General features: G+C 52.6%; 1 protein-coding gene across 1 annotated transcript in view; it reads left to right on the forward strand.

Moving 5' to 3' along the window:
- Window positions 1–11,490, forward strand: part of EEFSEC (eukaryotic elongation factor, selenocysteine-tRNA specific) — a 237,228-nt gene extending 225,738 nt beyond the window's left edge. Inside the window, exon 7 of the mRNA XM_032648731.1 lies at window positions 11,418–11,490. Coding sequence (XP_032504622.1) covers window positions 11,418–11,452 — 35 coding nt within the window. The 3' untranslated portion in view covers window positions 11,453–11,490. The remainder of the gene's footprint in view (window positions 1–11,417) is intronic.
- Window positions 11,491–15,766: the final 4,276 nt, after the last annotated feature.

Raw genomic sequence — 15,766 nt, forward strand, 5'->3', positions numbered from 1 at the left:
GTATCTCTTCTCTTTTTTCCCGATCAAGTTCATCATAGGCCTATCAATTTTACTGATCATTTCAAAGAACCAGCTTTTGCTTTCACTGATTTTATCTATTGTTTCTTTAATTTCCCACTTCATCGATTTCTTCTCTTTTTTATTTCCTTTTATCAACATTTTGGGTTTAATTTTTCTTTCTCTAATCTCTTAAAGTTGGAGCTTAGATCAAGCCCCAGACTGAGAAAAATGTATATGTCTGGTAAGGGTTTGTAACCAAAATTTATTTTTTAGGACAACTCCTACAACTCAATAATAAGACAACCTACCTGATTTTTTAAAGTGAACAATTTGAACGGCCACTTCATAACATGTTGGCCAATAAGAATATGACAAGATGCTCAACATCACTTGTCATCAAGGAAATGCAAATTAAAGGTAGTATATACCCACTAAAATGACTAAAGTTAAGAAGACTGACAATATCAAATGTGGAAGATGACACAGAGCAACTAGAATTCTCATACCTTGTTGATGGGGACGCAAAATGGTATGTCACTTGGGGAAACAGAGATGGCTAAAACCAAGTCAGTCAGGCCAAGCAACATGAATCCCAGGACTTCTGTTTAAGCATCTGGAAATAAGATTCACTTTCCCACTGAACTTTTCAACTTGGAGGTGTTCGTCCAGAACCGTTGCCGCTAACTTGCCACCTGAGACAAAAGCCTGCCTGAGGGCTTCCCTGGTGGCGCAGTGGTTGAGGGTCCGCCTGCCGATGCAGGGGACACGGGTTCGTGCCCCGGTCCGGGAAGATCCCACATGCCGCGGAGCGGCTGGGCCCGTGAGCCATGGCCGCTGAGCCTGCGCGTCTGAAGCCTGTGCTCCGCAACGGGAGAGGCCACAAGAGTGAGGCCCACGTAGCGCAAAAAAAAAAAAAAAAGCCTGCCTGAGAGCAGAGTCTCAGAGAGAAAACCAACAGGGTTTTGATGACATGATTTAAGCCCCTGCATCAAGCCATACCTAAAGACCATGCTTAGATTTTTCCGTTTCTTGGAGCAGTATCTCCTCCTCCTCCTTCTTTTTTCTTAGGAAGGTTTGGGATCCCCAACTGCTCTGATGAATCACAGAAGGGCACTTGGTAAGTGGGTCAGCCCCGTACACGTGTATGAAGTCATTCCTGCTGGATGGGGCTGCAGATGGCGAGTCCTGGATTTGCTCTGCCTGGAGCCGGCGCAGTCAGCGGTAACCTCTGCTGTGGGAATTAAAAGGCAATCAGGGGACTTCCCTAGGTTGGGTCCCCAAGAGGTTTGTTGGGGAGCCCTGAGAATCAGCATCTCATGAGGGCAGCAGGGAAGCAGAGCGAAGCTGGGCTGCCATGCAGTCACCACAAAGGCTCAGCCAACTTGCCGGGGGGAGCTGGAGCCGGGGTGGTCCTCAGGGCTGTCCAAGTGGAAGTGGGGGGGCTGGGCCTTTAGACCCCTGCACTAGCCAGCCATCGGATGCAGGCTGCCCCCAAGAAGGGGTCTGGCCTTGGGAGAGACGGCTCTCTTTAGCTGCAAGTGACGGTCTCAGCTGGGAGCCATCGGCAGCCAGCAGTGTCCACTGTGCTTCCTGACTCTGCCGAGAACCTTTCAGGAAGAGGGAGTGTACATGTCCTCGCTCCGCACGCGGCTCTGTTTTCCCAGAGATTGCAGGTTTTTGCTTTGGGAGCATCACGAATCCGTCAGGATCACCTGCCAACCCCTGGAGCATCGGCGCACCTAGAGCGGTGGGCAGAGGCCAGCCTCAAGGCCCTGGTCCGCCCTCGCAGCTGTCCTTGGCCAGCGGCGCACAGCCTGGTGGACTTCCTGTCTCTTGCTCCGTCAGCGGTGGACGCCCCTCTCCCCGCTCTTAGAACGACCCTTCCTCAGAATTCGCTCTGCCGTGCTGCACCTCGTGCACCGTGGGGCCTCTCCCAGCAACGCCCGCAGGACGCTGCCCTCGGGGTGATGTGCGCAGGTCTCCCTCCAGTGTGACTTCGGGGCCTATCTTCCCTTGAACACCAAGAAGAGCTCTTGGCAGGTGCCAGTGTCTCCTCAGAAGTCCATACCTGCTGGGGCTGCTCCGTGGACTTGACAGCTCCCCGTTCTGGCCAGAGGACAGTGGGGCCCTGGGAGCGCCCCTGAGGACGGAGAGGAGCAGGTCCTGCGGCTGACAGGTCCCGGGCAGCGCTGTCAGCGTGCTTCACTCTCAGACTTCCTCCGGCCTCTGTGGGAGGCCTGGCAGTGCCAGCCGACACGTGTGGCACAGCGGGCTGGGTTGCAAAATATATCCGGCATGGCAGTTGGTGAAAGAGTTATGCAATCGCCACCAACTTACGGAAACCACCGCGAGGCGCTCCTGGGAGGAGAGGAGCCTGGCCGTGCCACGCCAGCCTCAGGCTCGGGGTCCACGTTGGCCGTCCAGAGGGGCCCAGACTGGGGGGGTATCAGGAACTGTGATGGACCTTCCCTGAAGTCGCCCTGGGTACACGTGACCACAGGACCCCATGACGCTGGCATCTCCTCCCCTGAGGGACCCCGGGGCTCCTCTCTCCTTCACACTCTACAAGCTCCAGAAGACTGACCCCTCAGACCCCCAGACACCGAGACAGGAGGTCCCACCTTAGAGAGGGACGGGGCCGACCTGGGCAGGGGGGCTGGAAGGGACAGCTGGAATGCGGAGGAGGCTGGGGACGCCTCCTGTAAGGATCAGAAGTGGCTTGGCCTGGAGAAGGTCCAGGCACCAACCCTCTAAGTCTCTTCAGGCCTGTCCCAAGGTGGCGGAAGCCTGTGGCATTCGGGGGACAGGTGGGGAAGTCCCAGGGAGACAGATCGCAGCCCTACGTCAATGAACGCCCTGTTCAGAGCTCTCACGGGTGGGATGGGGTGACCAAGGGAAGTGTCCACCACACACGTCTCCCTGCTGGGCGTCACAGAGGTCATCCTAGCAGTGTGTGCTGGGGCCACTCACCCGCACAGGCCATCCCTGAGAAGCCAGGTGAGCAGTAGACCCCTCCAGCTTCCCTAAGCTTCCACATCCCGTCCACCACCGGGGAGTGGACCCAGGATGGGCTTTGAAATCAAGCGCACCTGGACCAGCTCTGCTACTTCCCCTCTGTGTGACCCCGGGAAGCCATTTACCTTCTCTGAGCCTAAGGCCTCTCCTCTAAGGATTACATGAGCTGAAGAACATGGGACCCCAGGCACACAGTTCTCAAGAAGAGGAAAGTTGGTTTAATTTTTTGATTATTTCAATCTCACCAGCCGACCACATTAAATCCTTAGACTGAAACCTCACACTTCAGGCTCACCACCTCCAAAAGTGGCTTAAATTGACACCAGGTGGGAAAGCATCCTTGGAGACCTTCAGGTGCCTTTTCCTTCTTCTTCGGGAAGGCTAGCTATGACTGAAGCTCTGTAAGTTAAGAGCTCTATAAGTTTGTGCGAAACTTCAATGCTTGCACTCCCACCAAAGAGGGGATTGTTAAGTAGCTGTTTATTATACTTTGCATGTTATTCTGCTCCTTGATTTTTTCCCTCGAAAACTTTCGAAAGCAAAAAGTGTGAGTCGGCTACTCTTTGGTCCCTTGCAGTTCCATGTGAACTCTAGAATCAGTTTTTCGATTTTTACAAGGAAGCCATCTGCGATCCTGATGAGGACTGCGTTGAATCTGTAGATCAGTTTAGACGGTATTGTCACCCAAACGATATTAAGTTTTCCGATCCGTGAATATGGAATGTCTTTCCATTTATCGAGACTTTATTTAGTTCCTTTCGACAATGTTTTGTAGTTTTCAGACTCTACATTTTGCACTTGTTTTGTTAAATTTACTGCTGAGTCTTTTATTCTTTTTTGTGCTATTGTTGACAGAATTGTTTTCTCAGTGTCATCTTCAGATTGTTCTTTCCAAGTGTAGAGAAATACAACTGATTTTTGTATATTAACCTTGTATCCTGCAACCTTGCTGAATTTGTTTATCAGCTCTAATAGTCTTTGAGTGGTTTCCTAAGGATTTTCTATATACAATGTCATTTCATCCGTGCATAGAAATAATGTTACTTCTTCCTTTCCAATACGGATGCAATTTTATTTCATTCAATTGTCTAATCGCCCTGGATAGAACCTCTGGAACAATGCTGAACAGAAGCGGCAGGAGTGAACACTCTTGTCTTGTTCCTGTAGTTAAAGGGAAAGTTTCCAGGGTTTCACCATTACCTATAAGGTCAGTGATGTGTTTTTTTTGGTAGATGCCCTTTATCGGCTTGAGGAAGTTCCCTTCTGTTCCAAGTTTTTTTGTGCTTTTATCTCGAAAGCGTGCTGCATTTTATCAAATGCTTTCTGCATCTATTGAGATGATCATGTGTATTTTGTCCTTCATTCCATTGATCGATTTTCAGATGTTAAACCAAATTTGCACTCTTGGGATGAATCCCGCTTGGTCATGGTGTATAATTCTTTTATATATGTTGCTGGATTCGGTTTGCTAGCATTTTTTTTTTTAGGACTTTTGCATCCATATTCGCAAGAGATATAGGTCTGTAGTTTTCTTTTCATGTGATGTCTCTGTCTGCTTTGGGGTTCAGGGTGAAGATGGCCTCATAGAATGAGTTGGGAAGTGCTCCCTTCTCTTCTATTTTTTGGAAGCACTTGTGAGGAATAGGTATTAATTATTCTTTAAATGTTTGGTGGAATTCACCAATGAAGCCATCTGGCCTTGGGCTGTCTTTCTTTGTGGGCAGTTTTTTAAAAATTATGAATTTTATAATTTAATCTCTTCACTTACTATATAGGCCTATTCAAATTGTGTATTCATTCTTGAGTCAGTTATGGTATTCTGTGTCTTTCTAGGAATTTGTTCATGTCATCTGAGTTATCTAATTTATCAGCATGCAATTGCTTATGGGATGCCTTTATAATCCTTTTTATTTCTGTAAGGTCAGTAGTAATGTCTCCTTCATTTCTGATTCTAGTCATTTGAATTTCCTGTCATTTTGTCTTGGTCAATCGAGCTGAAAGTCTACTAATTTTCTTGATATTTTTCAAAGCACCAGCTTTGGATTGTCTCTGTTGTTTTTCTAATTATATATTTTCTGTGTGTATCCTGTCCTTTAGTTCCTCTATTCCTTCTTTACTGCTTTCGTCTGCATTAAGTGTAGGTGGCATTGAAATTTCTTTAATGACACTTTCCCTGTATCTTTTTGAGGTATTTCCAACAGCTTCAGATGTACACTAACTTAATTCCAGTGAGATATAGGAACATTAGTCCTACATCATACTCCCTTTTCCTCCTTGACCCAACGCCATGTTACTACAGTTATTACTTTATATAATTTCGTATCTGCCTCCCCCGCCACCGTCTATCCCCCTCCACGGAGGCCCAGGTCCTTCCACAGAGGGACACAGGCTCAGGTGTGGGGCTGATATGGACCATCACCAAACTTGGATTACACACCTGTCAGTAAAAGCAGCTCAACACCCATATATTTATTCACGCCTTATATACTTGGCAACACTACCTGCATTTCCTGTATCAATAAGGCTTCATAATTCCTCTTTTTAGACGAAGGCTTAAATAGAAATTCCCTGATTCTCTTCCCTTGTCTTTTACGTCTGCTTTGGAGACCTCGGGCGAGGGTATGGGTGCGATGGGATGCGGGTGGGGTTGGGGCCACGGCCTGGACTCTCCTTGCCGTTGCCCGCAAGTTGCTTTCCAATATTGTGAGTAAAAGGAGGGGCCCTGCCAGGGGAGGTTGGCTGATTCACCCCATGGAAATATTGGCGCCCTGGGCTGGGGGGCAGGGTGGGCCCAGTTTCCAGGAAGGGCTTGGGCAGGAAGCCAGGCAGGAAGGGGCTGGGAGTTTCTGGAAAGGCGGTCTGGAGAGGCCAGGCCGGGCAGCCCTGGGCCTCACCACACAGTGCAGCTGGCTTCTTTCAGAGATGGGGAATCCTTGGCACTTCCTGGCACATGCCAGGGATGAGGGAGGGAGGGAAGGAGGTTCTGGGCCCGAGGACAGGACGGGGATGGTGGGCCGCTCCTCAGCAGGCCTCCAGCAGGTGTGGCCGTGGACAGAGAGGAGAAGGTGGGAGGGCTCACGGGGCAGTGACTGGGGGCACCTGGCCCTCGCTCTGAGCCTTCCCCGCCCCCCGCAAGTTATCCTGTCCGAGGAGCTGCACTTCCAGCCAGGAGGGACCTGACATAGGAAGGGATGAAGAGGGGGCCACAGGGGCGTTGCTTGGTCAGGGGCAGGGGCCAGGTTGGAAAAATCCTTGGGCAGAGAATCCACTGACGGGTGGGCAGGTCCTGCTCCCCGAGGGCCCCGTCTCCACTCTGTGCCCCATGACACTTAGGCCCGGCGGTGCCTCCTGCCTATGTTAGTTAGATAAGATATAGGACAGAAATCCAGACTGAGGGAGGTGCGGACAATATAGAGGTCGTTTCTCTCCCAGGACTAGCCTGGGCAGAAGTCTTCCGGGGCTGACAGGGTGGCACCATGTGTCAGAGACCTGGTTCTCTCTGCCTGCGGCTCCCCGGCCCCGCGAGGTCGCTGCCCAGCCCCCGTTCAGGAGACAGCCTGGAAGCTGCCCGCGGCCACGCCCACCTGAAGGGATACAGGCCGTAACATCCCTCAGAGGGTGGTCCCCCGCTTCGCTGCAGCTCTTACCACCCAGAAATAGCAGAGCAGCTGTGGGGCGGCTGGCAGCGTCCGCCACGCACCCCCAACACGCGAGCCCACACACAAGGCGACTTCTCCCTCCAAACAAGACCCCTGCCAAACACTGAGGGGAAGCCAGCTTAGGGGTCGTCATGACAGGAAGGCAAACGGTCCAGCTCTCCTGAAGCCTCAGTATGGCTTATGGCCTCTTGTCCCCCGGCCCGGGTCGCCGCACCCCAGCCTGAGCACGAGGACCTGACTTTGGCCTCCGCCATCCGTCTCCTCTGGGCACCTGAGGTTCAGCCCTGAGTCTGCTCACCCACTGGGCCAATAGTCAGTGAAAACCTCCGAGCCGTAGCCTGCGGTCGGGGTCCTGCCCCTCCGGACCCTGTGCTCCAGGCTGGTCCTCCGCGCACACAGCAACCGGTTCAGGGTAGAGAGGCCAGTCCAGCCGGTCCGCTCAGGCGGCTCCAGGACTCAGGCAGGCAGCCCAGGCCAAGGACGTGAACCCGGGAGAACGCGGGCCCCGGGTGGGGGATGACAGGGTGGGCCATTCGTCACACCGCGGAAAACCGCACCGAGAGGACCCGACAGAGAAGGAAAGGGGCCCACGAGTCGCAGAAGGCCTGTCTCCTCTGGTGTCTGAGCCCCAGGGAGCAAGGGCTGCCCTGGCGGGAATGTTCGCGGAGGCTGGTTTGCTGCTGCCTGCGATCCAAGCGGGCGGCTGTCCACACAGGGCACCAAGGACGCCTGGGCCTGATGGGTGAGAGGACGGTGCGAGGGCAAAGCCGTGGTGGGCGGGCTGCCGGCTTGAGTCCCGCCCTCGTCACGCCACCTCCAGACCGAGATCCACCTGCCAGAGCCGCCGGGGCCGTGGGGGGTGAGGGGGGCCGTGGCTCTTGTAACTGACAACCGAGCTGAGAACTGGAGGATGAGGACACAGCCACGGGAGGGTGTGACGGAACGACAGTCCAGGGAGCGCACAGCGGCGGGAAGGCTGGGATGGAGCAAGCAGGGGGAGGGGGAGGCGACGGGTCCCAGAGGAGGGCTGGAGGGGGCGTGGAAACTCTCACAACCAGAACCCGGGATTAACCAGACGCAGCCTCCACCTGCCACGTTCGCTAACAAGGCTCTTGCCATTAATTTGACAAATGAGCGAATAATGTGTTAAAATTCAGGCCTTCTAAATTCTGGTTCCCCACGAGGGCAGGAACCAAACACACCTGGCACCAGGGGCCAGACAAATAGCCGGGGAGGAGACCAGACTCAAAGACAGGAACCACTGGTTGCCAAACGCCAGACCGAGGGGCCAAAATGGGGCCTTTTGGACAATAGGGAGGGGAGGGCACGGAGGGGGGTGAGGGAGAAAACTTCCAGAGGGTTCCAGGTCAGATTCTAGATGAAGCAGGACTTTTCTGTGGCAAGTGACAGCGACCCAACCTGAACTGGCTTAATTAAAATGGGCACCGCTGACGTAAGTACCTGGAAAACCCAGAGGTGGGTTAGGCCCAGGTAAGAGGGTTCCAGACACCATCACTGTTGCCCCGCTCGGCTTCTTCCCACCTGTCAGCTTAACTCACCTCCTCCGATGGCTTTACTCTCCTCCCGGTAGAGATGGCTGCAGCAGCTCCAGCCCTTACTTCAGGAAACGGGAATGTCTCTGGTCGACTTTGGGTCATGCCCATCTCTGAGCCCCTTGCTGTGGGTGTGGGGAGCAGGAAAGGCCCCTGTGGCTGGGGCGGGGGCTGAGGTCAGAGGGGAGGGCCGGGGAGGGAAGGCCCTCCCCCTGAACAACACGGGAGCCTCGGAGGGTTTGGAGCATAGAGGAGACGTTGGTTTGAACAGGATCCTGCCACCTGAGGCTGTTTGCCAGGTGGAGAAGAGGCTGTGGTTGGGACAAAGGGGGCCGAGGAGGGAGGTGGGGGCCCAGGGAGGGCCGAGACTGGGTGGCGGCAGGGGTCCGGGGAGGGGGCTGCATCTGGGGAAGGTGAACCGGCAGGATTTACAGATGAACTGGATGAGGGGGAGGGAAAGAGATAATCACATGCGGCTGAGAAAAGTGGGGCACGAGCTCGTAAGAAACTTGCTGTGGGCTGTGAGTCACCACGGCGGGCTGTGTGCAGCCACAGCACCTGTCTGGCTTGGCGGCACCCACAGAAGGGGCTTCCTGGTTCTAATTAGCAGGTGGTGGTGTGCCCGTCTGCAAGAGGCCAGTTCCCGCTGGCTGGCCCACCGAGGACAGCCCGCTGGCCCACAGGCTCCTGCGAACTGCCCCCTCACCCGTGGCCAGGAGCCCAGGGCGGGGCTGGGCCCACAGCCGGGGGTGAGCGGGGGGTGTTTCTCTCTGGAGAGAAACATGAGGGACAGAAAGCAGAGGCTAGTGTGTTTTTCAGGAAGGAAATCTTCGCCGCTCTAACAGTCTGGGAGTCTCGGCTCGGCCCAGCAGTCCGGCCCAGCCAGGAAGCACCCCTCCCCCGCCTTCGGGTCAGAGGCAAACAGTTTTGAGGCCAGGAAGGGAAGAGGTGAGGTGAGCATCAAAGCAGCTGTGGAATCCGGGGGCCGGTCGGCCGAGGAAGGGGGTCCTCGCCATCTTACATGCTGATGGTGACTTCCAAGCCCCCAAACTGGGAACAGGCCCGCTGGGGTGGGAATGGGGCGGGGGCCGGAATTCCTGCAGGACGCTTTGTTCTCAGACGGCAGCCCTGCTACGTCCGTGAGGCCTGTGCCATGTCCGGGTGGCCGGCCAGAGCAAGGCCCAGGAAGCCCTCAGCCGGCCACGGGCTGGGCACTGCCCCACGATGCCCGCCCACCCACCATCAGGCACCCTCCACCCCACCGGCGCCACCGCCCCTGCTGGGACCCCCTCCCGGCAACCCCTCCCTGGAGCCGCCTGGAAACTGGGCCCCATCCAGCTGGACAGGCTGTGTAATTCCAGCTGGTGGGATCTGCTGAGGCCACCCCTGTTTCCTGCAGCCATGCCCACTGCCTAAAACGGAGACCACGTGTCCTGCTTCCCCTGTCCTCGCTAGGTCCCCCACCCCGGCCATAACCACCACCCCCTTCCTCCCCCCGCCCCCGCCCTGCCATGGTAACCTCCTGGGCGCCGTGCTGGAGACCTGCCCTGGGTGGCTCACAGTGGAAACTCAGCAGACCTGCCCTGGTGTCCAGCGCACTGTGCAACATCAGGAAAGCAACTTAACCTCTCTGTGCTCCAGCTTCCTCTACTTTACGGGAGGCCCCAGGCTCCATGAGGGGAAAAACATTCAACCTCAGGGAACTGCTTCACAGTTACGCAATCAGAAAAGTCTGGAGGAAAATCCCAACTTCAGCACCGCGTTCTGATGTTACTTGGATTTGTCGGAATGTTTTTAAACAAACACGCATGGCACTTTGCTCTGGGCACTGCTCTCCACGCTTTGCCTGTACGGAGGCGCCAGCAGTGGCCACACCTCACCGTTTCACAGAGGAGGAGACCGAAGCGGGGACAGGTGGACAGGCTGCCCGGAGGTGGAAGGCTGCAGAACTGGGATTCAACCCTGGCATCTGGCTCCAGGGTCTGGCTCATAAACACTGCTCTGCATGCCGGGTCCCGAGGGCCGCAAACACCCTGGGCTGACCTGCCCCTGCCCGCGTCAACGGCTAAGGTCCCCACTTCAAGAAGAATTCGTTCTCCAGAATTGTGTAAGGGGGAGGCGTGTGTGCGTGTGTGTATGCCTGTGTTTGAGGACGTGTGGGTGTGTGTGTATTGTCTGAGTGTATGTGAATGTGCACGAGTGTGTGTTGAGTGTGAGTTGTAACCGTGCATAAATGTGAAAGTCAGCATGTGTGAGTGAACTGTGAGTTCGTGTGTGTATGTTTGAGAGGACGTGTGGGTGGGTGTGAGTGTGTATAGGAGGTTGGGGGTGTGTGTGCGTGTGTGGCAGCCTAAAGACTCCTGAGAAGAGCTGGCAAAGAAAGCGGGGGGGCGGGAGTGAGACTTTGAGATGCGCCTGAAAAAATTAAAGAGCGATTAGTCAAAACTGAATTGTTTTTCTAAACTCCTAATGCAAACAACATGTGGGGCAGCGCCCAGATGGTGCCCGGGAGCCCCTGACAGGGTCCTCAGGAAACAGGTGCTCTTGGAATGTTTCCTGCCGCCGGCTTGTGGCAGGCGAGCGAGGTGGCCGTGATCTTCATTACCGTCAGGCGGGCCCAGCTGCAGCCCCGTCCAGCTGGGTGGAAGCCGCAGGCAGCGGTCACGACAGCGCAGGCCTCAGCTGGGCTGGACCTTGCAGCCTGCGTGCCCAGCCTCACCAGCCGGCACGAGCACGTCCCTGGCCGGGGCCGGGGAACAGGGCTCTGTTGACCCTGTGGGATTACTGGCAAGGGGTTTATAAGCATCTTTACTTGGGAAAGCCATTGTCAATTACTGTCCCAGGCATTGCACCGATGAACGGTCCCGCCAGCTGAGGATGCTCAGACCCGTCTCCCCTGCACCTTCCACAGACCTGGAGCCTTCTCTACTTTCTACGTCCTTGTTCATCTGATAGAGGAAAACGGCATCTCCCAAGGTGCAGATTTCCAGCAGAAGAGGGGCACAGTCATGCCTGTTTTAGGAAGACCGTGATGGGGGCTAAGCCGATGACAGGCTGGGGTACAGCCTGGGTTCTTTTCAGGCACAAAAAATATCTCAGCAACTTAAATAGGGATTGATTTTTCTCATATAATGAGAAATCCAAAATGTTCAATGCTTGGACTGAAATCTCTGGGATTCTCTTTCCTCAGGGTCACAAGATGACTGCTGTAGCGCCAGCCAATAGATCCATGTTCAAGGCAAGGAGAAGGAGGAAAGAGGAAGGGCTGGACCAGTTGAGTTCATCTCTTTTTATCAGGAAAGAAAGACTTTCCTCAAAGCCACCCCCAGCAGATAGCTGCTAATAAATCATGAGCCAAAACTACCACCTCTGGTTACAGTGGAGTCTGTGGAAGTCTTTTGTTTTCTCGCCTCCAAAGTGGAAGGCTCCAGGGGAGCAGAAGGTTGGGGATGGGTACTGGGCAGCCTGGGCCCCGCCCACCTGGCTCCATGGTGGTGAGCCTCTAGCCACCCACAGACTGTGTGCCCCGTCCTGGAACCAGAGAGAACTCAGCCCACAACGACACCAGGAGATTTCTTCCAGCTCAAGGCAAGAAAATTGTCTTCAAACTTCTGGCGAGAGTCACAAGACAACTCCTTGTCTGTCTCAGTGTGGAGCCAGTCGGTGGCGTATCATGCCCCTTGACAGTCCATCTGCCTTGGTCTCTGGGGTATCAGGCCCCTTGACAGTCCCTTTGCCATGGTCTCTGGGGTATCAGGCCCCTAGACAGTCCATCTGCCTTGGTCTCTGACACCCAAAGAAGTCCAGCCCTGTGTCTAAGAGACCCTCCAGCTCCCACCAGCCTTCTCCCGGTGTGGCCTCCTGCCTTGAGTGCCCATCCTGGCCAACAGGCCGCTGCTCTGACCGGCCACCCTGCCCAGCCATCCCACCGGCTTCCTGGCTTGGCCATTCTGCCATCCACACCCTGCCCCTCTCACACCCCTAAGAACACTCCCAGACACGTCCTGTGCACAAATGCCCTCCCAGATCCTGTTTCCTGGGAAGACCAAGCGCAACAAGAAGACGTCCACTAATGTATTCACATAATTAAAGAGCCAAGTACCCAGAAAATGGACTGGGGGGTTGCAGGAGCTGGGGGAGGGGGAGGGGGACTTGGTGTTTAACGGGGACAGCGCTTCAGTTTGGGAAGATGAGTTCTGTAGATGATGGTGGGGATGGTTGCACAGCAGCGCGAATGTTCTTAACGCTCTGAAGTGGGTACGTAAAAATGGCTAAGATGGGAAATTTTATGTTACATGTATTTTATCACAATAAAACAAGGTCAAGTAGCCCAAACATAAAATAAACACCCACACTGGTATCAGCAAATGATTGGGTACATTACTAAGAGCAGAAGAATTTCAAATAAGGTCTCAAGCTGTCCCACACCAAAGGAGGGAGCGCATGGGCTGTGACACCCTTCCCAAGCGCTGGGCGTGGAAAGGGGGAAGAGACACCTGACAACACGGCCTTGCCACGTGGTCAAGGTCAACACCGACGGTGATACGACATGGTGACAGCAGGCACCCTTGATGTGACATGGTGAAAAGGCCCCTGACCTCTGTCGTCTTCCTCCCAAAAACTCTTTACCTTCCAGTGAAATCACAAAGCCAGCACAGAGAGCTCTCTTGTACCCCTCACCCTGTCCCCCGTGAGTAATATCTTATATTACTACAGCACCTGTGTTACAATACGCCACCCAACACTGATGTTATTATTATCATTAACTAATTATATTATTGTTAATTATTAACTCAAATCCATACTTTTTCAGATTTCCCTAGTTCTTCCCTAATGTCCTTTATCTGGTGCCTGCATCCTGGAGCTCCCAAACCTTGGTCACTGTCACACCACCTTCACACTGTTGCTGCATCCGTCCAGCACCTACCTGTACTATCATAACTTACTATTTATCCTTTCCACTGGCTTGCTTTGAAAAATGAAAGTATTTTAAAAGAAAGCCTTTATGTCACTATCACTTTTTAAATCTTACACTGAGACACACTTAAACAAACATCCATGTCCTAAACCCTCTCCCTCACCCCGAGGTACCTGTCTCACACCTTCAACGTTAAATCATGTGACTTGAAGCTCCGTCCCCCTCCGGGTATCCTAACAGCTCCATGTGGCAGCTGCCTCTCTCCTACCTTCTGACCTGCTCCTCCCTCGGAACTCCCATCCTGACTGACAGCAACTCCATCTTCCCCATTGCTCAGGGGAGTCACCCACGCCCACCTGGATGTCTGATGGGCCCCGCAAATCTCGCCTGCCCCGAAGCGTGGAGTCCGCAGTGGGATATACGAGTCTGGAGTCAGGGGGGATATCAGGGCTGGACATGATTCATCTGGAAGTCACCAGTGTGTACAGGTGTTTAAAGCCCTGAGACTGAGTGAGTTTCCTAGAGAGTGAGTGAGACGGAGGAGAGGCCTAAGGACTGAGTCCTGGGGCTGAAGTTTAGCATTCCAAAACCAGGAGGAGCCAGCCTCGGGGCCTGACTCAGAGCAGCCAGTAAAGGCCAGGAGAGGCAGGAGAGAGTGCGCTTCCAGAGCTGGTGAGCCTGTCCGCTGAACGGAGGTAACAGACAGATAGATGATAGACAGACGATAGACAGATGATAGATAGAAAATAGATAGATAGGTGATAGATAGATGATAGATAACAGATAGATGAGAGATGACTGATAGATAGATGATAGATAGATAATAGATGACAGATAGATGATAGATGATAGATAGATAGATACATGATAAATAGATGATAGATATATACATAGATAGATAATAGATGGATAGATGATAGTAGATAGATGATAGACAGATAATGGATAAATGACAGATAGATAATAGATAATGGATAGATGATAGATAGATAGCTAATAGATGGATAGATGATAGATAGATAGATAGATGGATGGATGATAGATAGATCCATAGACAGATGTACTGACTTGTAGTGTTTTCCAATTTCTAGGGTGAAGCACTCCCACCATGGTTCATTTCAAGCTACCACTGTGGTGTCACTGAACAGGTTGTTGGCACACAGTCAACACCTGCAAGCTGATATGAGCTGGCTCCTGCCCAGCACTGCCTGGAAACCAAGTGAAGAAAGAGTCACAAGAAAGAATTAGAAGAACGGAAGAGTGATCCTCATATTAAATGCTGTTGACATGTCAAATCAGATGAGGACTTCTGCAGTGATGTATATAACATTTTGTCATACAAAAATGTTAAACCTCATTCAGGCAAGATGCAAAAATAGCATGACCTCATACCCCGTTTGTAAAGTCAAGTTCTCCCAATGTGACTTAAAAACCAGAGAGAGGGGGCTTCCCTGGTGGCGCAGTGGTTGAGAGTCCGCCTGCCGATGCAGGGGACACGGGTTCGTGCCCCGGTCCGGGAAGATCCCACATGCCGCGGAGCGGCTGGGTCCGTGAGCCATGGCCGCTGAGCCTGTGCATCTGGAGCCTGTGATCCACAACGGGAGAAGCCACACAGTGAGAGGCCCGCGTACCGCAAAAAAAAAAAAAAAACAAAAAAAAAACAAAAAAACAGAGAAAGGAAGAGAAATAACCGCTTAGCTCATTTATTTTCAACCTTTCCCCTTTTTTCTAATATATGTATTAAGGCTATAATTTTCCCTCTAAGCATGGCTTTAACTGCATTCCACACATTTTTATGTTTGGTATTTTATATATCATTCTCTCAGGATATATTTTTTATTGCCATAGTGTTTTTTCTTTGGCTCTTATGGTTTGGGGTTTGGTTTATGTTGTTGTTTTGCTTAATTTTTTAAGCAAAAATCACTTAATATTCTTAAATTTAGAGACAGGAAGAGGAAGTATTCAAAGAAACAATGGTTTGACCCAGGCTGATTCATTTTTACCTGGGTCCACTTTTTTCTTCAGTTTCTTTCTTTTTGATGGAATTACTCCTCATATCTTGTGCTGAGTTAACATCTGGAAATTTTAGTCAGATTTAAAGTGACACACTTGGGACTTCCCTGGTGGTGCAGTGGTTAAGAATCCACCTGCCAATGCAGGGGACATGGGTTCAATCCCTGGTCTGGGGAGATCCCACACGCCACAAAGCAACTAAGCCCGTGTGCCACAACTACTGAACCTGCACTCTAGAGCCCGTGAGCCACAGCTACTGAAGCCCGTGAGCCACAACTGCTGAGCCCGTGAGCCACAACTACTGAAGCCCGCACGCCTAGAGCCCGTGCTCCGCAACCAGAGAAGCCACCACAACGAGAAGCCCGTGCACCGTAACGAAGAGTAGCCCCCGCTCGCCACAACTAGAGAAAGCCTGCACACAGCAATGAAGAACCAATGCAGCCAAAACTAGATAAATAAATAAATTTATTAAAATAATAAAAAATAAAGAGACACACTCAAATACTTCTCCATAATCTTTAGATTGTTTTAGGACGTACTGTTTTATTACTGCAAAAACTTTGAACTTTTCTACTGTAGGCATCAATAACATTTCAATTAAATGACTG

The sequence above is a fragment of the Phocoena sinus genome, chromosome 11 (assembly GCF_008692025.1).
Source record: "Phocoena sinus isolate mPhoSin1 chromosome 11, mPhoSin1.pri, whole genome shotgun sequence".
Classification (NCBI taxonomy): domain Eukaryota; kingdom Metazoa; phylum Chordata; class Mammalia; order Artiodactyla; family Phocoenidae; genus Phocoena; species Phocoena sinus.